General features: G+C 33.1%; 1 protein-coding gene across 2 annotated transcripts in view; it reads left to right on the top strand.

Annotated features, from left to right (window-relative positions):
- The window catches only part of RPS6KC1 (ribosomal protein S6 kinase C1), a 213,771-nt gene that overhangs the window by 6,553 nt on the left and 183,906 nt on the right, over positions 1-23,312 (top strand). For both annotated transcript variants that reach the window (XM_051998401.1, XM_051998400.1), the window contains exon 2: positions 15,938-15,973. In XM_051998401.1, the coding sequence (XP_051854361.1) occupies positions 15,938-15,973 (36 nt within the window). The remainder of the gene's footprint in view (positions 1-15,937; positions 15,974-23,312) is intronic.

Raw genomic sequence — 23,312 nt, 5'->3', positions numbered from 1 at the left:
ATCATATCATCTGCAAAGAGTGATAGTTTGGTTTCCTCATTGCCTACTCTAATTCCTTTTATATCTTTCTCGACTCTTATTGCTGAGGCTAGTGTTTCTAATACGATATTAAATAATAATGGTGATAGTGGGCAACCTTGCTTCACTCCAGATCTTACTGGGAAAGGTTCCAGTTTTTCCCCATTGCATATGATGCTTACTGATGGTTTTAAATATATGCTCCTGACTATTTTAAGGAAAAGTCCATTTATTCCTATGCTCTCAAGTGTTTTTATTAGGAATGGATGTTGGATTTTATCAAATGCTTTTTCTGCATCTATTGAGATGATCATGTGGTTTTTGTTTGTTTGGTTATTGATATAGTCAATTATGCTAATAGTTTTCCTAATATTGAACCAGCCCTGCATTCCTGGTATAAATCCTACTTGGTCATAGTGTATTATCCTGGTGACAATTTTCTGTAATCTTTTTGCTAATATTTTATTTAAGATTTTAGCATCAATATTCATTAGGGAGATTGGTCTATAATTTTCTTTCTCTGTTTTCAGCCTACCTGGTTTAGGTATCAGTACCATATCTGTGTCATAAAAGGAGTTTGGTAGGACTCCTTCAATCCCTATTTTTTCAAATAGTTTATATAACATTGGAGTTAATTGTTCTTTAAATGTTTGGTAGAATTCACATGTAAATCCATCTGGTCCTGGGGATTTTTTCTTAGGGAGTTGATTGATAGTTTGTTCTATTTCTTTTTCTGAGATGGGACTGTTTAGGATATTTACTTCTTCCTCTGTTAGTTTGGGCAAGCTGTATTTTTGGAGGTATTTTTCTATTTCATTTAAGTTGTCGAATTTATTGGCATAAAGTTGGGCAAAGTAACTCCTAATTATTGCTCTAATTTCCTCTTCGTTAGTGGTGAGTTCTCCCTTTTCATTTTTAAGACTAACAATTTGATTTTCCTCTTTCCTTTTTTTAATCAGATTTACTAAGGGTTTGTCTATTTTGTTGGTTTTTTCATAGAACCAACTCTTAGTTTTATTAATCAATTCAATAGTTTTTTTACTTTCAATTTTATTGATCTCACCTTTTATTTTTAGAATTTCAAGTTTAGTGTTTGACTGGGGGTTTTTAATTTGTTCCTTTTCTAGCATTTTTAATTGCAAACCCAATTCATTGACCTTCTCTTTCTCTATTTTATACAAATAGGCCTCTAGAGATATGAAATTTCCCCTTATTACCGCTTTGGCTGCATCCCATACATTTTGGTATGATGTCTCATTATTATCGTTTTCTTGGGTGAAGTTATTAATTATGTCTATGATTTGCTGTTTTACCCAATCATTCTTTAGTATGAGATTATTTAGTTTCCAATTATTTTTTGGTCTACTTCCCCCTGCTTTTTTGTTGAATGTAATTTTCATTGCATCGTGGTCTGAAAAGGATGCATTTACTATTTCTGCCTTACTACATTTGAGTTTGAGGTTTTTATGTCCTAATATATGGTCAATTTTTGTATAGGTTCCATGAACTGCTGAAAAGAAAGTGTATTCCTTTCTGTCTCCATTACATTTTCTCCAGAGATCTATCATATCTAGCTTTTCTAGTATTCTGTTTACCTCTTTGACTTCTTTCTTATTTATTTTCTGGTTTGATTTATCTAATTCTGAGAGTGCAAGGTTAAGATCTCCCACTATTATAGTTTTACTGTCTATTTCTTCTTGCAGCTCTCTTAGTTTCTCTTTTAAGAATTTAGATGCTACCCCACTTGGTGCATATATGTTTAATATAGATAGTGCTTCATTATCCATGCTACCCTTTAGCAAGATATAGTGTCCTTCCTTATCTCTTTTAATTAGGTCAATTTTTGCTTTAGCTTGATCTGAGATCAGGATGGCTACCCCTGCTTTTTTGACTTCGCCTGAAGCATAGTAGATTTTGCTCCAACCTTTTACCTTTAACCTGCATGTATCTCCCCGCTTCAGGTGTGTTTCCTGTAAACAACATATTGTAGGATTCTGGCTTTTAATCCATTCTGCTAACTGCTTCCTCTTTATGGGGGAGTTTACCCCGTTCACATTTATGGTTAGAATGACCAATTCTGTATTACTTGCCATCTTGTTAACCCCGGTTTATGCTTTCCTCCCTTCTTTCCTTCCTCCTTCCTTCCCTTTTTTCTTCCCTCCCTACCTCTCTCTTCCCCCTCCCTTCCTCCCTCCCTTCCCCATATAGCATCATGAACCACAAAAAATACATTTTTTTCCCAAATTACATGTAAATATAACTTTGAACATTCATTTTTGTAAGAATTTAAGTTCCAAATTTTCTTTTCTCCATTTTTTCCCCTTACCTCTCCCCTCCCCAAGGCAGCAAGCAGTTTGATAGAGATTATACATGTACAGTCATTTTAAACATATTTCCATATTAGTCATTTTGTGAAAGAAAAATTAGAACAAAAGGGAAAAAATCTCTAGAAAAACAAATACACCAAAAAGATAAAAACAGTATTCTTCGATCTGAATTTAGTTTCTATAATTCTGTCTGGATGCAGATGGTGTTTTCCAGCCCAAGTCTGTTGGAATTGTCTTAGTTTTTAAGTATTACTGAGAAGAGCTAAGTCTATCATAATTGATCATCAAAAATTTTGCTATTACTTTGTATAATGTTATAGGAGAACAATTTATGCAGTGACAGTATTATAAAGAAAAAGTATTTTGAATGATTTTTAAATGCAAAGATAAATTATAAGTCCAAACGATTAGCTATGCCAAAGAGGTGATGAATTTCAAATGCAAAATAGACATTCATTTTTAAATGTGGCCAATGTGGAAATTTATTTCACTGTACAATATCTTTTTGTTACGAGAGTTTTTTCTTTCTCTTTAAAAAATTGTTCAGTTACGGAACTAGTAGGGAATGATAATTAATGTTTGTAAAATAAAATGAAAAGTAATTGTTAATGTTTTTAAACAGGTTTCTTTGAGTGGTGAAAAACATTTTTCCTTTGGAGAATTAAGTAAAGAAGTGCTCCCTTGAGACTATCACATGAAATAAATAATCAAAGCAAGTTGAAGCTTGCACATATGTGTGTGTATCTCTCAGTGTATTATACCTAAACTTATAACTTCAGATGATATTCTCCAGATTCTTAGTCCTTGCAGTATATTTCTGTGGAATAGGTCTCAATGATTCACCAAAGTAGCACATTCTTCTGTTTTAGGTAGTAACATTGCTTTTCTCATTTTGTCTTGTTTTAGATTTCTTCTATTTTCTTTAGGCCAACAGGCTTACTAGATGAACTATTTTCCAATTATCAACATATTCTCCAGTTTAACTTTTTACTATTTTCTTAACTTGTATTGGATATGTGGATGGTCAAAATTGAGACAATAGTTATGTGTTTATTTAATTTTTTGCTGTCATTTGTGTAATGTTCTTCTCTAAAAATACATTGTTCTCTGGGAGCAGGTCTCTTGGGGGGCTTCTGGAGGCAGCCTTAGTTTCAGTTCAGAATAATAATAACCTCAAATTGAGCCAGGAGTTAAAGTCCAGATCCTTTATTTTCTCTTTCCAAGTATTGTCTCCTTCCTTGGGCCTGGTTAGCTTTCTTAGAGGCCTATCTCTCTCCTTGGTTCCAAGAGCTCTTGCCGCTAGTCCTTTGTCTCTACCAGCTTCAGCCTCTCTTCCTCTGAATGTCTCCAGCCAGCACAAAGATGGAAGTTGGAATGAATCTGACTCCGCTTCTGAGAGTGGGCTTGTGAGCTTGTGGGCTTCCTCCTTAATGGGCTTGAGAGCCTTATATATACTCTCTTAAAGGTGTGACTCTTGTGGAACTTATAATAAGTACTAAGTACATCTAGAGAACTGTTAAACATCCTGCTAAACAACCATTGTCTCTATCAATTCCACTTGACTTAGCACCTTGTAAGAATTCTAACAATTTGTAAGAGGTAACGTAAAAGACAATGAATTTGGAGAAAGATGATCTGTGTTCGAATCCTACATTGGCTCCTTGATATCTGTATAGCATGATTTCAAGCACTTAGTAACTTCTGTGTTGCTCAGTTTTCTCATTTGCAGAAGGAAGTACTTGATATCTAAGGTCCCTTACAACTTTGAATTTTATAAACCTAAAAGAATCCTGAGATAGTTTTATTTATTTTTGATCTTAGAAAATTTGCAAAAAAAAAAAAAATTCATAAAAATTTAGAAATTTACAAACTTCCTGAAAAGATAATAGGTCTTTCAATACTGTGAATTAGTGCTTCTTTGCATATTATTCCATGACTTATAATAGAAAGTAATAGAAACAAGACTTTATGGTATACTGGAATAAGCATTGGACTTTGAAATCAAGATACCTGAGTTCTAGTCTTTGCTCAGGCACTTATCAATGACTTAATATTTTATGGCTCTATGATTTGTTATCTGTTATCACTAATTCATGGATACTCATCTTCTAATGAAGAGAGGGGTTGCAATCTGATACACAGAAGGAACACACACATTAATAAAAACAAATTTTTTGTTGTTGTTGTTGTTGTGGTTGAGGAAGTTGGGGTTAAGTGACTTGCCCAGGATCACACAGCTAGGAAATGTTAAGTGTCTGAGACTAGATTTGAACTCAGATCCTCCTGACTTCAGAGCTGGTGCTCTATTTACTGCACCATCTAGATGCCCCAATGAAAACAAGTTTTAAAAAATTTGATGTATGCCAAGGGTTCTGATAAACCCATTTTTTAAATATATAGAGAATTGACTCAAATCTATAAGAATACAAGTCATCTCCAGTTGATAAATAGATATAAGTAGATAATTTTCAGACAAAGAAATTAAAACCATTTCTAGTCATATGAAAAAATGTTCTAAGTCACTATTGAGAGAAATGCAAAATAAGACAACTGAGGTACCACTACACATCTCTTGTTTAAGTTGACAGGAAAAGATAATGACAAACGTTGGAAGGAATGTGGAAAAATTTGGACACTAATGTATTGTTGGTGGAGTTGTGAATTGATCCAAACATTCTGAAGAGCAATTTGGAACTATGCCCAAAGGTCTATCAAATGGTGCATATTCTTTGATCCAGCAATGTCTCTACTGAGCCTGTATCCCAAAGAAATTATAAAAAAAGGAAAAGGATCCACATGTGAAAAAATGTAGCAGCCCTTTTTATAATGGCAAGGAACTGGAAACTCTGGATACCCATCAGTTGGAGAATGGCTGAATAAGTTATGGTATATGAATGTGATGGAATATTATTGTTCTATAAGAAGTGATCAGCAGTATAATTATAGAGAGGTCTGGAGAGACTTACATCAACTGATGCTAAGTGAAATGAGTAGAACCAAGAGAACATTGCCCACAGCAGCAATAAGATTATGTGATGATCAGCACTGAGGAACGTGGCTCTTTTCAACAATGAAATGATTCAAGGCTAGTCTATTAGATGGAGAGAGCCAGCTGTAGCCAGAGAGAGGACTGTGGGGATTGAGTGTGGATCACAACATGGTATTTTTTACCTTTTGTTGTTGTTTCTTTTCTTTTTTTTTTTTTCCCTTACTCTTTTGATCTGATTTTTCTTGCATAGCATGACGAATATGAAAATACATTTAGAAGAATTGCACATATTTAATTGCACATGTTTTTCTTACTGTCTTGGGGGAGTGGATGCAGAGAGGGAGAAAATTCCTGACTCCAGCTGATTTTAAATACATTGTCATCACATGTATGTATGTATGTGTGTATGTATTCCCCTTTTCTTCTTTTGAAACAATGTATATGAGTTAGTTTTTTTTTTTTTTTTGCAGTTTCATGTGCAATCATCTTTTTATTATACTCATTATGGAAATACTTATTTTTTTTCCCATAAAATAAAAATAAATTTAAAAAACAAAGTGTTATCTTTTTTTTTTTTAATTATAGCTTTTTTATTTACAAAACATATGCATGGATAATTTTTTCAACATTGATCCTTGCAAAATCTTCTGTTCCAAATTTTCCCCTTCTTCTCCCCACTCCCTCCCCTAAATGGCAGGTAGTCTAATACATGTTAAATATGTTTAAATATATATTAAATACAATATATGTGTACATATTTATACAGTTACCTTGCTGCACAAGAAAAATCAGATCTAGAAAGAAAAAAAAAAACCTGAGAAGGAAATAAAAAATGCAAGCAAACGATAACAGAAAGAGTGAAAATGCTATGTTGTGGTCCACACTCAGTTCCCATAGTACTCTCTCTGAGTGTAAATGGCTTTCTTCATTACTAAATAGTTAGAACTGGTTTGAATCATCTCATTGTTGAAGAGAGCCACGTCCATCAGAATTTATTATTGTATAGGCTTCTTGTTGCCGTGTATAATGATCTCCTGGTTCTGCTCATTTCACTTAGCATCAGTTCACTTACCATAAGTCTCTCCAGGCCTCTCTGAAATCATCCTGTTGGTCATTTCTTACAGAACAATAATATTCCATAACATTCATATGCCATAATTTATTTAGCCATTCTCCAATTGATGGGCATCCATTCAGTTTCCAGTTTCTGGCCACTACAAAAAGGACTGCCACAAATATTTTTGCATATGTGGGCCTCTTTCCTTCTCTTTGGGATACTGCTGGGTCAAAGGGTATGCACAGTTTGATAACTTCTTGAACATAGTTCCAAATTGCTCTTGAATAGTTGAATTCTGTGAATCCAGTTCCACCAACAATGTATCATTGTTCCAGTTTTCCCGCATCCCCTCCAACATTCGTCATTATCTTTTCCTGTCATCTTAACCAATCTGAGAGGTGTGTAGTAGTTTCTCAGAGTTGTTTTAATTTGCATTTCTCTGATCTATAGTGATTTGGAGCACCTTATATGAATAGAAATAGTTTCAATTTCTTTATCTGAGACTAGTCTGTTCCTATCCTTTGACCATTTATCAATTGGAGAATGGTTTGATTTCTTATAAATTAGAGTCAATTCTCTATATATTTTGGAAATGAGGTCTTTATCAGAACCTTTAACTGTAAAAATGTTTTCCCAATTTATTGCTTCCCTTCTAATCTTGTTTGCATTAGTTTTGTTTTTACAAAAACTTTTAAACTTGATATAATCAAAATTTTCTATTTTGTGATCAGTAATGATCTCTAGTTCTTCTTTGGTCACAAATTCCTTCATGAGTGAGATTTAAACAATGGTCATTTTCCCTTATTCTCCCCCCATTGTAAAAGTTCTTTGTGTGCTTCTTTTTTGTGAGATAACTTTCCCTATTCTTCCTCTCTTTCTCCTACCAAGGTATCTCTCTTTTTTGCCTATTGATTTTTTTTTTCACCTCATCCCAACATAATTGACTCACTCTCTCATGCTCTTTCTGTGTAGAATCCTTCTAACTGCCCAAATAATAATAATAAAGGTCTTAAGTTATCTTCCCATATAGAAAAGTAAACAGTTTAACCTTATGGAGTCCCTGATGATTTGACTTTCATGTTTACCTTTTTTATATTTCTCTTGAGTTTTATATTTGAAAGTCAAATTTTTATTCAGCTGTGGTCTTTTCAGCAGGCATGTTGGAAAGTCTTTTATTTCATTAAGTGTCATTTTTTTCTCCTTAAAGCATAATACCCAGTTTGGTAGGTTTTTCTTGTTTGTCATCCCAACTTTTTTGTCTTTCAGAATGTCATATTCCAAGCTCTCTGCTCCTTTAAGGTTGTAGTTATTAAATTTTGTGTGATCTTACTGTGGCTCCATGATTTTGAATTTTTTTTTTCTTGCTGCTTGAAGTATTTTCTATTTAACTTCAGGGCTCTGGAATTTGGTTATAATATTCCTGGGAGTTTTCATTTGAGTTCTCTTTCAGGTGGCTATCTATGGATTTTTTTCAATTTCTGTTTGACCCTGTAGTCTTAAGATACGTAGACAGTTTTCTTTGATAATATATGGAAATATGAATATTTATAGTATAGCTCTTTTCTTTGATCATGGCTTTCAGATAATTTAATAATTCTTAAATTATCTCTCTTTAAAATTATCTCTTTTTCCAAGTCAGTTAATTTTCCAATAAGATATTTCACAATTTCTTCTATTTTCCCCATTCTTTTGACTTTGTTTTATTGTTTCTTGATGTCTCATAGAGTCATTAAATTCCACTTGCCCAATTCTAATTTTTTTTTAATTTTTAAAGATTTTTATTTTCAAAATATATGGATGGATACTTTGACAATGATCTTTGCATAGCCTTGTGTTTCAGATTTTCTTCTCCTTCCTCACCCCAACCCTCCCCCCAAGATGGCAAGGAATCCAATATATGTTAAACATATTAAAAGCAAACATTTTTGCACATGTGAGTCCCTTTCCTTCTTTTAAGGTCTTTTTGGGATATAGGCTCAATAAAATGTTAAATCCAACATATATAAACATATTTATTCATTTCTTTTGTTGCACAAGAAAAATCAGATAAAAAGAAAGTAAATGAGTAAGAAAACAAAATGCAAGCAAACAACAACAAAAAGAATGAGAATGTTATATTGTGATCCACATTCATTTCCCATAGTCCTCTCTCTGGGTCTAGATGGTTCTCTTCATCCTAAGATCATTGGAACTGGCATCTATCATCTCACTGTTAGAAAGAATCACGTTCATCAAAATTGATCATCATATAATATTGAGGTTGCCCTGTACAATGATCTCCTGGTTCTGCTCATTTCACTTAGCATCAGTTCATGTAAGTCTCTCCAGGCTTTTCTGAAATCGTCCTGCTGATCATTTCTTATAGAATAATAATATTCCATGACATTCATATACAATAACTTATTCAGCCATTCTCCATCTGATGAGCATCTACCCAGTTTCCAGTTTCTTGTCTCTATGAAAAGGGCTGCCACAAATATTTTTGCATATGTGGGTCCCTTTCCTTCCTTTAAGATCTCTTTGGGATATAGCCCCAAAAGAAACAATGCTGGATCAAAGGGTATGCACAATTTGATAATTTTTGAACATAGTTCTAAATTGCTCTCCAGAATGGCTGGATCCATACACAATTCCATCAATAATGTATCAGTGTCCCAGTTTTCCCACATCACCTCCAACATTTGTCATTATATTTTCTTGTCATTTTAGCCAATCTGAGAGGTGTGTAGTGGTATCTCAGGGTTGTCTTAATTTGTGTTTTTCTGATCAATAGTGATTTAGAGCACCTTGTCATATGATTAGAAATGGTTTTCATTTCTCCATCTGAAAATTTTCTGTTCTTATCCTTTGACCATTTATCACCAATTCTAATTTTTAAGGAATTATTTTCATCAATGAACTTTTATACCTCCTTTCCATTTGGCCAGTTCTGCTATACAAATAGTTTTTTTCATCAGCCAACTTTTGTATCTCTTTTTCTATTAGACCAGTTCTGTTTTTTAAGAGATTATTTTCAAAAGTATTTTGCCTCTTTTTACCAAATTATTGTCTTTTCACAATTTATTTCTTTGCTTTCAAAATTTTTTCATCTAATTTTTCCTCTATCACATTTACTTAATCTTAATTTTTTTTTTTTTTTTTAGCTTTTTCAGGATTTCTTGAAATCCTGTTCACATTTTTCTTTGAGGCTTTGCTTAGAACTGGTTTGATTTAATTTTTTTCTAAGTTCATGTCTTGATTTTTTCTATTATCCTATTATCCTATTATCATAGGAATTATCATAGGAAACCTGTTTTTTTTTTTTTTTTGGTAATTTTGTAATTTATTCCTTTTTCCCACATTATTTCTTAGTTTTGAATTAAATGCTAATATTGGATTCTATTCCTTGTTTTGTTTTTTCAGTGTGTTTTTAGAGATGATTCTAAGGGTTTGCAAGTTTTTGTTTCTTCCCAGGTAAAATGAACCTGGGGAGAGGTGTGGTCACTGCTATCTTGGTCTGTACTCTGATCCTTACTCAGAAAGGGCCCCATTGCTTTTGGGATCAGAAGTGATATTGTTCCAAGCATTCCTGATCCCTTTGGGATAGAAATAATATTGCCCTTCAGGATTCCCACAGAAGTTTTCTTCTGTGCCCAATGAAGTATGAACTATGGCAATGAAGTTGGTAAAGTCTGGTTCTATGTCTAGTGCCAGCACAACATCCCCTTGATGCTCTTTCTGGCTAGTTGCTAATTCCCTTTACTGCCTCTGGCTTGAGGGCTCCTGAAATTGCTGCTGCTTTTGTTATTAACCACCTGTTTCATCCCTGTAGGCTCTGAGTTACCTAGCCTCTACCCTCATGTCACAGATCTTTTTGCCAACCTTCTAACTTGTCTTGGCCTGGAAGAATGTCTCATTCTAATCTTTTGCTGATTTTGTTATTTCAAAATTTGATTTGAGGTATTATTTCAAAGTCATTTGGAGGGGAATGTTGGAAGAAATCAGCTGAGTATTTTTCTACTCCACTATCTTGGTTCTGCCACTGACGTCTCCGGAAGCATTTATTTAATGACTCCCCTTTAAAAAAAGAACTCTTTCTTGTAGCAAGTAAAACCTACAGAGCAAATCAAAATATTGAACATTTCTGGAAATATAGGCCTTCTTCTATAGTTATCTTGTTTTGTGGATGAGTGTGATGACTGAGTATTTAAAATCAGCCGGAGTCAGGAATTCAGGTTAAGGGGAAAATCTTCAATCTTTATTTTCAGTAGAGGTGAAGAAGGATTGCAATAGCAGTATGGGCAGCTGCTACAGGAAGCCAGCTAGCAGAGGGCTTTGGAAGTAAAGGGCGGTCGCGATAGCAATGCGAGCAGCTGTGACAAGACGCCAGCCAGCAGTCTCTCTTTCCGCTTCCTTCTCCTCCCCTTTGCCTCCACCCACAAAAATCGTCATTTTCTATACAATACAGGAGGACTTGTACAAAGAGTGGGCAGGGGCCATTCTTTCTCCAAGCATATATATTAATAGACTATGGTCCAATTACTATTTAGCCTTATGCTTGGGACCTCAGTACATCAACTCAAGCCTCAGTCCATTACAGATGAGTAGGAAGCATATTTCTTATCAAGCTGAAGTCAAGGATGAGTATTACATTGATTACAATGCTAAATTGTTTCAGTGTTACTTTCCTTTAAATATTGTGGTTATCATTTGTTTTGGTTTTTCTTACCTCCTTCTGTATCAGATTAGGCAATTCTTCTGAAGTTATTCTAATTCTTTATGGCCATTGTTTCTTATTGTCCTAAAATAATGTTCTGATACTATTTTTATACCATAAATTGTTCACTCATTGTCTACTTGAAGGACATGTACTTTTGTTCTAGTTCTTTGTAATTATGAAAAGTGCTACTGAAATATTTATGTAAATGTGGAATTTAAAATTTTGACATCTTTGTACTGTGTGCCTAGTAGTGCTTTAATACTTACCCAAAAGATATGTGTAGTTTAGTGATTTTTTAAAAGTTTAATTCCAAATTGTTTCCTTAAATTGTGAGACTGACTCACAGTTCTCCCAAATAGTGCATTTGTGTCCATGTCTTCCAATATTTACCATTTTCCTCTTTTGTGATCCTTTGCCAGTTTGATTAATCTGAAATGATAAGTTGTTTTAACTTGCTTTTATTTCTTCATTCTTATTCTTTCATATGTTTGTTTCAGGATTCATTGATTCATATGATTGTTGATCATGTTTATTGTATGTATGTATCGATAGTATGTATTTACTTTTTTGCAAATGGTGTTCTTTGTGTACTTTTCCATTAGAAAATATTCCTCAGTGTTATATATTTGTATCAGTTCTTTATATAGTTGAGAAATCAGTCTATATCAGAGATTTGCTTCAGTTTGCAGCATTCTTCTCTATTCACATAGATTTTGTCAATACAAACCCTTTTCTGTTTTATGTATTTGAAATTGTCTATCGTTTATTTTATGTTTTCTATTCTGCCCCTTGCTTAGTTAAGAATTCTTCCTCTAGTCATAGCTGTATGCCTGCCATTGTCCTCTAAATTTTTTTTTAAAAGATATAATCTTATATATTATGTTTCTGTTTCGAGTTTCAAGAGGTATATGTTGTAAGATATTGGTGTAAGTCTGCCAAAGTATTTTTCACTTTCCCCTTCAATTTTTATTAAACAAAAAGTACTTACTGTAGAAATTAATATCCTTGGTTTTATTTAACACTTTGATTGCTTTTGGATCTTGTTTACCTAGTCTTTTCCACTGACTACTTTTTAAATTTTTGGCTGGACAAAATAATTTTGAGAGTCATTCTGCAGTATAATTTGAGATCTGAAAATGTTACATTATTCTTTCTTGTTCCTTTTCCTTTCCTTCCTTTTTCTTCTCTGCTTTCAAAATTCTTGACCTTTGTTTTTCAAATTCAAGTCTGTTATTCTTTTGTCTACTTTTGGGTGTGTAGCCCAGGACTACATTATTTTTCATATTTATACATATATTTGTTATATATTATCATACTAATTTAAGTTTTGACTTTGTCTTGGTATTTTGTTGTTATTTTGAATGGAAGTTTTTTTCTTCATTCTTTTTTATTAGTAATATCCAGAAAAAGAAATGATTTTGTTATCGTTATTTTATGCTTTGCTGCTTTGTAGAAGTTACTTATTATTTTGCTTAAATTTTTGTTGAATCTTGAGAATGTCATCTACAGATAGAATTAATTTTTCTTCTTCCTATGACTATTTTCTCATTTTCTTATTTTTATGATTAGCATTTCTAGAATAGTATCAGATTTTTAACAGTAACAATAGACTTTCTTCTATTTACCACTGATATTATTGGAAAACCTTCTAGTGTTTTTCCATCACAAATAATTCCAATTATTGCTTTTAGATATTAAATAAAATTCTCTTTATTCCTATGTTTTTCACTTTTTAAAAAAACATGAGTATCATTTTATTAAAGGCTTTTTTTTTTCTATCTCGCTATAATCATGTAATTTAAAAAAGATATAGCCTACTGTGTTTATAGTTTACCTTATATTGAACTGCGTACTTTGTATTAATCTAACTTGGTCATAGTGGATCATTTTTTTGAATAATGCTGTAAATCTTTGCTAATGTTTTATTTAACATGTTTTCATTGGGTCAATTTTTATAGTATGCCTTTTCATATATATTTTTAAATTCATATTTGTCATTTTTCTAGAGCAGTAATATTCTGTCGATGTGCCATCATCTATTTATTTAGTTTTTTAAAAGTTAGTATTTTTCTTATAATAATAGTAATAGTAGCCTTTTATTTTTCCAGATACATACAAAGATAGTTTTCAACATTCACCTTTTCAAAAACCCTGTTTTCCAAGTTTTCCTTCCTCTCTTCTTCCCTTTCTCCTCTCCTAGACAGCAAGCAAAACATGTGCAAGTAAACATGTACAATTCTTCTAAATATATTTCCACATTCTTCATGCTGTGCAAGAAAAATCAGATAAAAAGGGTAAAAAAAATGAGGGGAAGAAAGGCAAACAACAACAATAACAAAAAGTGAAAATACTATGCTTTGATCCAGTTTCAGTCTCCATAGCTCTCTTTTTGCATGTGGACAGCTCTTTTCATTACAAGTCCATTGGAATTTCCTTGAATCACCCCATTGTTGAAAAAAGCCAAGGACATCACAGTTGATCTTCATGTTGTGGTTGTATATAATGGTCTCTTGGTTCTGTTCACTTCACTCAGCATCAGTTCATGTAAGCCTTTTCAGGCTTTTCCAAAATCAGCTTGCTTATCATTCCTTATAGAATAATAGTATTCCATTACATTCATATACCATAACTTATTTGACTATTCATCAACTGATGGGCATCCACTCAATTTCCAGATCCTACACTACAAAAGGCTGCTATATTTTTGCATATGTGGATCCTTTTCCCTTTTTTTTAATGATCTTTTTGGGATACAGACCCAGTAGAGATGCTGAATCAAAGTATATTGTGCCATTGTTTATTTAATTTTACCCCAGATGTTGAACATTTGAATTTTTTCCCTTTTTTAAAAAAATAATAAAACTAATGTGAGTGTTTTTTATAGACAGGCTATTTTTTTTTCTTTTTTAGAACATTTTAAACATATAATTCTTGGGATAAATAGCTTTTATCAATTTCATATATATTTTGGTGATGGGAGAGAATGTTTAACTGCGGGAATCCAGGGAAGAGGTTTACAGAAAAGGTAGTTCCTGAAATGAGTCCTGGAGAAAGACAAAGTTCTTGAGAGACAGAAATGAGCATTCTAGGGATAAGAAGAGGCTTGTGAAAATGTGCTTAGTCAGGGAGTATCAGGTTTTAGTTAGGGCTATAGTCTGGTTTGGCTAGAAGGTATAGTGCCTGATCTGAAGTATATAAAATATATTTGGAAAGGTAGGTTGAATCATATTGTGGAAAGCCTTAAAATGTGGCCAAAGATTTTGCATTTTTGTCTTATAGGAAAAATTAGGACTCACTGAAGGTTTTTGAGTAAGACAGTATTATGGTCAGAATTGTACTTTAGGAAGTTGGCAGCTGTATGCTCTATTTATTCAACTATAAGACTGTAATTCGGTGAGAAGTTGCTGATCGTTACTAGAATGGATTTTCTCACCTGGAAGTTCCATATGTTAAAGAATTTCAGATTTAATCCTTATCCCTATCACAAATTTTGGATTAAATTAAAATTGATTGAATTGAGAACATAAATAAATTTCTTTAAAATCCTAAAAACACTATAACTATCAGCTACTATAGTATTAGTTTTATTCTAGTAATTATTATTGCTAAAATAGTTCTTAACCAATGTTATTAATTAGTAACATTGCCATCTATATTAATATTTGGACAAGTTATGATGAATAATAATTAGTTTTCAACAAGTGTTATTAATACTATTTAATAATAATAATGACTTCCTTATTTAGAAGGAAGAATAACAGCAGCAGCAAAGAAATCAAATATCCATCATTTCCTAAAATAGCATTTTATAGCTATAGTTATTATTATTTATATTTCTGGAGACTCATTGCCAGCATGAGACTACATTCTAAGCTTTTAAAATTTTGTTTTGTTTTTTAAAAATTGATTTAATTTATAAATGAATACAATTAATTTACATTTTTAAAATAAGAGAATATTTATCTTAAACTGGTTTGTAATGGTATTAGACAATTTTGGATTTTTCTGGGATATTATCCAGTTTTTGAATTATCCATGTTCTCAATGGACTTTTGTAAGGAGAAAAAAGTAAAAGTAAAGAAGGTAGAAATCAAGTTAGTTATATAAGATATTATCAAAATTATTGAAATGTTTTGGGGAAAGAATTTGGAATTAATGAAAAAATTTAGATATTTGGATTACATGAATTATCAAATTAATTGTTATATCTCTGTTCCTTAACATAAATAATTGATAGTTATTTAATTATGAGATTTTACAGATTTGTATGTATTAAAAGTCGGAAATATATGATAAATATCTGATAAAACTGGCTACTCAGAACCTTTGGCAGAGGTCAGAGGGGTCATTTTACATTCTGAACATTTTCAGATAGTAATGGGCTTATTATCTTTAAATAAATCTCAGTTAAAAAAAAAAAGAAATTTGTATGGATTCTTTGCTGTGACTAGCAGTTTTCCCTCTCTACTTTTCCTTTCTAATTTGCTGCTTATTGTCTACTATAGACAACATAACAAGGCTTATTAGGTTCATGTGCTAAATTAGAGCTTATTATATTAAGAATGTAACAATGTCTTATGAATAAATGTAGGAATTTAGACTTAATTCATTTTGATATGAATTTTTGGTGACTCAGAGGTTCTACTTCACCCCCTCCCCACGCCTCTTTTTGGGTTTGTTTCTTGGGTTTTGATTGTGTCCCAAGTAGCCTGGGAACTGATTTCTGTGTGATTGACTTGTTACTAAGTTTCTTTTAATAAGCTTTATTGACCATTTTGTAACCTAATGTCATGTGCAAGTTGAAATTCTGAGACTGATTGGGTACTCTTATGTTTCTTTTATTATAGATTGTTTCAAGAAGAAATCCAGAAGATGTCCAGGAGGTAACACATTACTTGTGAAAATTTTATATATTAGACGAATTTTTAGTTAAATACCACTAGAGAAATTTAACAGAATGTTTTTCTGCATGACAGTCCCAATGTATACATTTTATATATCAAGACTGCTTCTGTGAGATTTTGTAAAGTCATGGATCAAGAACTGACTTAAGAGTAAACAAGTGTAGTATTAAAGTCCTACTCCTGAACCATGATGGCTATAATTGGGCCCAAGTCATTTAATATCCTCCCCCTCAACCCTCACCAAAGCTCTAAGCTTTTCTCTTACTGTAGCAGACCAGGTACAGACCTATATTAGCGAGATAGTTTCTTCATTGGGAATTTTCTTTCCCTGATTAAAAAAAGGTATAGTTATCCCCCTTATAATTTTCTTTGCTAATCTGCTCCTAGTTATATCACAACAAATTAGCATTTTGAACCTATTTCAGATCTCTCTAGTATGATAATTTGCTAAAAATGAAATTTTATAGAAATATAATTAGCCCCTTTGACATTGCAACTTTCCTCATTGTAGTTTTGGTATATTGTGAGTTGGCATAAGAAATTAAATGGGAAATTTTTGGGAGTTTTGTGGAAACTGCAGATAACACAAAAGGTCAGCAGATGACACAGAGCCTATGACCAAATTCTTAATTCAAATTTTAAAGTAAAGTGCTCTAAACAGTGAAGAAAAAGAAAACAAAATCAGACATCTCTGATACAAAGGGAGGACCAAAAAGTTCTGGCCCTGTGCCCTTAACTGTAATGGTGATAAAAGGATAATTGTATGCCCTTTTAGAAGAGAAAAAATTTCTTTGGTATATGTAGCTTATTTTAAGACTAAAATTGTACATGAAGAATTCTAGCTATTTAATTTTGGGATATAGGGTTCAGTTGACAAGTTTGAGTAGTCTGAATCATTTGTCAATATGTTTTTCATTCCTCTATTTCACTATTAATGATACTCTTGTGAACATTTCATTGTCATTTTCTCCTCAAAATTTTGTTATGGAATTCATTATTTGAAGTTACCCTCTGCCTAATATTAGTTTAGTGAGAACTTTGTTGCATCTTAATGTCTGTTGATTGATTTTCATTTTAAAAGGGATGTAAAATAAGGTTTTTCTTCTCTTTCACAAAATTTTATGTAGAATGTATTCGAGGTTATATAGAGTATTGACTCAGTTTGACATCAATCTTATATTTGATTTTATTTTATATGACTAGAGAGAGTTCAAATTAAATGTTATTTTTCAGATTTCATGTTATATATTCTGGGAGTTTGACTAAATTTACCAACCCACTATGGTGCAATTCTACCAATTTAAAATATTTCTTGATAATTACTAATTTGTAAATTATAAGTTTTTGAAAATGTTGCCACTGTATTAGGGAAAGTAGATTGTAGTTCCTTTGTGAGAAATCTTGTTGGGACTGTTATATTATCATTTTGTAGCTTGATATTCCCCTTTTCCAGGGAGAATCCTGACTTGAATCTATCCATGAATACAATCTCTGCCATTTCCTTAATCATCATTTTTTTGGGAAAACCCTTTTTAATAACAACAGTTGGTGAACCATTCATCAAAAAATTATTGTAAGTGTCTTTCAGTCAGACTATTGCATGGTGCTTTATTAGAAATGATAATATAAAGGCATTAAAAGTCTTCCAGTATAGCTGACTTCCCCATATTTTTAAAGTATATTCTCTAAATTATAATAAAACTGTTTTGGTTTTCTCATTAATCTCATTTCACATGCTTCTTTTTGCATAGTTATTGGTAATTGTAAAAAATGAGTCAACCAATCAGGACTTCAACTTTCCATTTGATTAAATTTTCAAAAAATCAACAACTACAAAAACAACTCCCAAAAGAAAATAGTTCTGATAGTTGTTATTTTAGGGATCAAATCACTCTCCACTGGGGCCATTTTTGCTTTTTAGCTATGTTGTGATAGGTGGAGGAACTCTTGTTTGTTTTAGGTGTTGTGTTAGTTCTGCTGAACATGGTACTGTCTGTGTAGCTGCTTAATGTCGCAAATTATTGGATGCAGACTTAAAGACCAGATTGAAATTCTTTTTTAGAAATACAGTAAAACCTTGTTTACTTTAGGCCTAGGGCCCTCTTTGAAGAGTACATCAGTATGGTTTTGAGAATAGTATAATTTGGACAAGGGTAGTATAATTGTCAGAGGCAACTCATGTCCATAAGCAACTTGGAAAATAAAGAGGATTATGGCAGCAATGAAAAGCTGCAGAGTGGTTAAAAATTTGGGCTCCTTAGAATTATATTCTGTCCCTCATTTGCTAGAATCTCATAAGATCCTTTATAACTTATAATTTTTTTCCCTTCATGTCATGTTAATGTTTGAAATAATTGATCCATTCACTTGGTGAATCACTTGGAATTATTATTTTTTACAATAAATTCAGTTTATCCTTTTCTCCTCCATTTTCCTTTCTTCTCTCTCAGTTCTTTTTTCCCCCTTCTCAATTCTTTATTTATTTATCAAAGGAATCATGCTAACTCTGAAAGATTATAACTGCTGAGAAGGTTATATAGGTAGTTGTTGCTTCTGACAATAGTAGAAATCAAAGCAGTAAAGGGTGTAATCTAAGATGAAAAAAACCAAGAAGCAGGAAATACTTCCTGCTCTTTTCATGATTGCTGTAACTCAGTTTTCCATATGGGCACTACATTTTGTTAATGAAAATTGGCATAGTTTCTAAGTGTCCTTTCATAATAGGATTCTCTAAGTTGTTTTCATGATTTAGAGTTTAAAATAAAATTGGGATAATTTCTAAATGTTCTTTCATAATAGGAATTCTCTAAGTTGTTTTCATGATTGAGAGAAGTTTAGCTCTAAAAAAAAAAAAAAAGAATGGATATACAAGTAGCAAAGCAGAGGTTAAAAACAAACCAAAGGACCTTACTAATATAAGAAAGCTCATGAAAAAATAATATGGCAATATTGACTTAATAGAAAAGTGAAGAATCAATAGATCTGAAGGTTGAGGCTGGAGACAGTGAGGAAAGACAAGGATAATTAAGAAAACTAATCATAAAATCGAAGATCAAGCTACAGAATCTAAAAGCCTTTTCTGGGCTGATATGATTATATTAAAGGGTCAGTCAAAAAGTCTCGAACGTTTTTGTAAAAAAAAAAAAAAAACTTTATCTGGCTCCTTTATATATTGGAAGAGTTTAACCTTGATTGCCTTGCCCTACGTATATATATGTGTGTGTGTGTGTGTGTACACACATATGCATATATATTATGTATATGTTTATATGTATACATAATATATATGTATGTATATATGTATATGTATATACACACACATGCACACATTTACACATTGCATAAATATATATCTTATGGAGAAAGTTCACACTCTTTTTTTTGGGGGGGGATCAAGTAAATAGAACAATAGGCTTAGTGTTATGTTTAAGGTGGACACAACATTTTGGGGAAAATTTACTGTTACTTATATATCATTGTGTTTTTTTTTTTTTTTTTTTGTGAAGTCTCCCATCAATTTTAGATCTGTGTTTGGTATTTTTATTAGCGTTGGATACTAATAATTACATTTGATTTTGTAATTTCTGGTTGTGCTTTTACTCACATCTCGATTTTAAAGAGTTTTGGAAACATCAAAGATTAAAGAAAATAATAGGTCATGGAATTTCCCCTGCCCTCTTAACTATTTTTTGAATAAAAGAGACTTCATTTTATTTTTGTTTTTTACTTTTTTTATATTTTGAGGGGCTTTGTATTCTTAAGGTTCCTTGAAAGTTTGGGTTTACCCTTGTATATTTTAGCTGTAATGGGAAAAGGAAAGATAAGGAAATATAAATCATTATTTTGAATTTTCAGTTCTTTTTCTAAAAACTCATTTGATATTATTATGTGTACTATATTTTTAGCTACTCTTTTGGCTAGATTTTTTGATTACTAGAATACTTCTAGAGTCCCCATTTTACTGATTATTTTTTGAGCTCATTAAAAATGTTTTAAATATAAATTTAAATATTTTCTGTACATTCAGTTGTTTTGATATTCTTTGAAGCCTAGTAGTAGAGAGAATAGTTTGTATATTAGATTTTACATTCTTTTGTTTATTCTCTTTACTAGATAATAAAAAGAAAAACACCGATTATGGCAACTATTGTATTGAAAGAAATATAGGTTGTTTACTCAGCTTGATTTCCTCACATTTCTTTATAAAATTATATTTTACCAATTATTTTGTTGTAGCAATGTAGTAAGAGGCTATAATACTTAGTACAATTAATTGCAGCATTCAAGAACTATCTCAGATACTAGTTATGTGAATATGGCAAGTCAGTTAACCTTTTAGGGCCTCAGTTTCCTCATCTGTAAAATGAGAATAAAAATAGTTGTATGACCTATCTTATAAGATTGGTTTTGAAAAAAGTAATATATAGTCCTCAAAGTGCTATGTAAATGAGGTTATGTTTTATTATTATTAAGAGAGATTATTTTATATGATTATGTTACAAATTAACTTATCTAATTTTGTGTTTCTGAGACTAGTGACTACCTTAGATATCATAACAACTTTCTTAAATCTTGACAAATGGTATAAGATGATGTATACAGCATCAATTGCAAAATTGCATTGTTAGCATCAAAGTCCAAGACAGTGGCTGATATATCTGTATAATAATAAAGTAAAATCGGTTTTCTTGTGTAGCAAGATAACTGAATAAATATGTATACATATATTGTATTTAACATATACTTTAACATATTTAATATGTATTGGACTACCTGCCATCTAGGGGAGGGAGTGGAGGAAAGGAGGCGAAAAGTTGGAACAGAAGGTTTTGCGAGGGTCAGTGTTAAAAAATTACTCATGCTTATGTTTTGTAAGTAAAAAGCCATTAAAAAAAATAAAACAATAAAATTGGGTCAGCTAGGTGGCACAGTGGATAGAGCACTAGCCCTGAAGTCAGGAGAACCTGAGTTTAAATCTGGCCTCAGACACTTAACACTTCCTAGCTGTGTGATCCTGGGCAAGTCACTTAACCCCAATTGTCTCAGCCAAAAAAAAAAAAAAAAAAGTAAAATCACTGTGTTTGGTAGAAATAGGTGGAAAGTATATGCAAAAAGAGTAGCTACATAGCTATATTTCTTTATCCATATATTGCAAATGTGACATTAACTGCTAGATAAAACTGAAGAGTCATAGAGCAGTCATTAGATCTATTTTTTAAAAAAAGGTTTAATAATAGTTTTTTATTTTCAAAATACATGCAAAGATAGTTTTCAATATTAACCCTTGCAAAACCTTGTATTACAGATTTTTCTCCGTCCCTTCTCCCCACCCCATATCCTAGATAGCAAGTAATCCAATAAATTTAAACATATACAGTTCTTCTAAATGTATTTCCACATTTATCATGCTGTATAGGAAAGTAGATCCACTTTTAAAAATAGCTATGAAGCTTGTAGCTAATCTCCACTTTTTGGAGCAGGTTTATTAATGTTTGAGCAGTTTTATCAGTCTTAAAGCTATATTTCATATTAGTTTGTAAGGTAGGAAAAATGCCCTAGTGTAAGGGTTAAAAAAAACCTCTGGGAGCAAGGAATGAGGCTCAAGGCATGAGGGAGGACCTGAGAGCTGAAAGGCACAGGCAAGTCCCATGTGGAGGTGGGGCATAGCCCCAGGAGGTAGTGTCTGACCCCCGGTACCACGTCTCCCTCTTTAGTGCTCTCAAAGCCTAGCACGCCTCCCTCCCTCTTCTCAGGCCAATCCCATTATGCCAGGTTCCTAGAGGATCTCCCCCTTCCCCCAGATCCTCACGGGGATATAAATATGTGTTTCTAAAAATAAAGTTCTCTTTTGCTTTACCCCTACCTCCTGATCGTCTGTCTTTATATTATCTGGGTTGGTGCCTAGCTGTGCCATTGATGGGCGGGCATTAAGAGTAGCTTAAAGGGGAGCTACAAGGTTAGGGTAGTGTTAAGAGACACTACAAGTGGCACCCAAACAGGGACAATTTTGACTAGAACCTCACCTTGTAGCAGGCCTACAGGTAGGAAGAGAGACAGAACTCTGCTCTAGTGAGTGAGTAGAAAGTTAGGAAATGGGACAAATTGTTGTGAGGGTCCCAGACCAGGAGGTACCAGGGAAAGAAGCTTATAGAATAGTAAAGCAAGCAGAATTGGAAATGGATTTTAAAAAGTGGGAGGTAGTAGGTAGTCAGATGGCTTCCTATGAAAAGGAAACTCCGGGAGCCATCCCGGAACGGCATCATCTCATTTATCAAGTGATTGGGGGCACTTTAAGAGGTGCAATCCGCAATCCATTAAAAGTAGATAATGAAGTGCAAATGGAGAGTCATAAAACAAATCCGGGTCAGAAACCAGCACTCACTGGACCAGCCGTGCCCATAAAATGGAGCTGGCGGAAGTTAAGTTGTGGGAAAGAATCAGAAAATAAACAGGAAGACAAAAGAAGTGGATGTGATGGAAAAGAAGGAAGAAGTAATGAGGAAGAAGCAGGAAGTGGATATGACGGAACAGGTGGGGGCAGGGATATGATGAGTAATGAGAAAGTAAACAGAGAGACCTATGATCTTGAGGAAAAGGACGATGATAACTCGAGGGAGGAGAAAGCAAACAGAGGGAAAGTTGCCTTCATCTCTGAGGCATGGCCTTCTCCCTCATCCCCTGCCCTCCCTGAAGAGATATATCTCCTGTCCGCTCCCTCTGCGCCCTTTTGTGAAGGCTTTGGAGATTCCCAGACAAGTTTAGGACAAATAATACAGAAAGCTGGAAAATATAAAAGGATGAGGATCAAATGCAATATGATGCACCAGTGTATGTGGCTATGTCCCAATGTGCTCAACAAGAATTTAGCAAAATTCAAGCTTCTAGAAAGCAGAAGCCCTCAGTGACTAGGATTAAACAGGGCCCAGATGAACCTTTTCCTGAGTTTGTGGCCTGCCTACAGGTGGCTGTTGAGAGGTCAGTGGGCAGAGGAGAAGCCTCCATCCTCCTCATACAGAAATTGGCACGGGAGAATCCTAACTGCCAGAAAGCCATGCTTAGTATAGATGGGGAGGCTGGCCTAGGAAAGATGATAGAGATGTGAGAATGACGGCTCCAGTACCTTTCAAATGGATGCCCTTGCGGCTGCTATATCTAAAAGGGTTGCAGCAGAAGACCTGCTGGCAGTTTGCAGACAAACAGAGGATATTCCGATCCCTGGTGGTTGCAGGTCTCAGGTACAATCTATGGGGCAGGGGCATGATGAAGACTTGTGGGGCCTCAGTTTATATACCACCTCCACAGGATTTTTAATTGGGGT

This window comes from Antechinus flavipes, chromosome 4 (genome assembly GCF_016432865.1).
Source record: "Antechinus flavipes isolate AdamAnt ecotype Samford, QLD, Australia chromosome 4, AdamAnt_v2, whole genome shotgun sequence".
Taxonomy (NCBI): domain Eukaryota; kingdom Metazoa; phylum Chordata; class Mammalia; order Dasyuromorphia; family Dasyuridae; genus Antechinus; species Antechinus flavipes.
The sequence above is the reverse complement of the archived record's forward strand: the minus strand, read 5'-3'. Positions and strand labels throughout refer to the sequence as shown.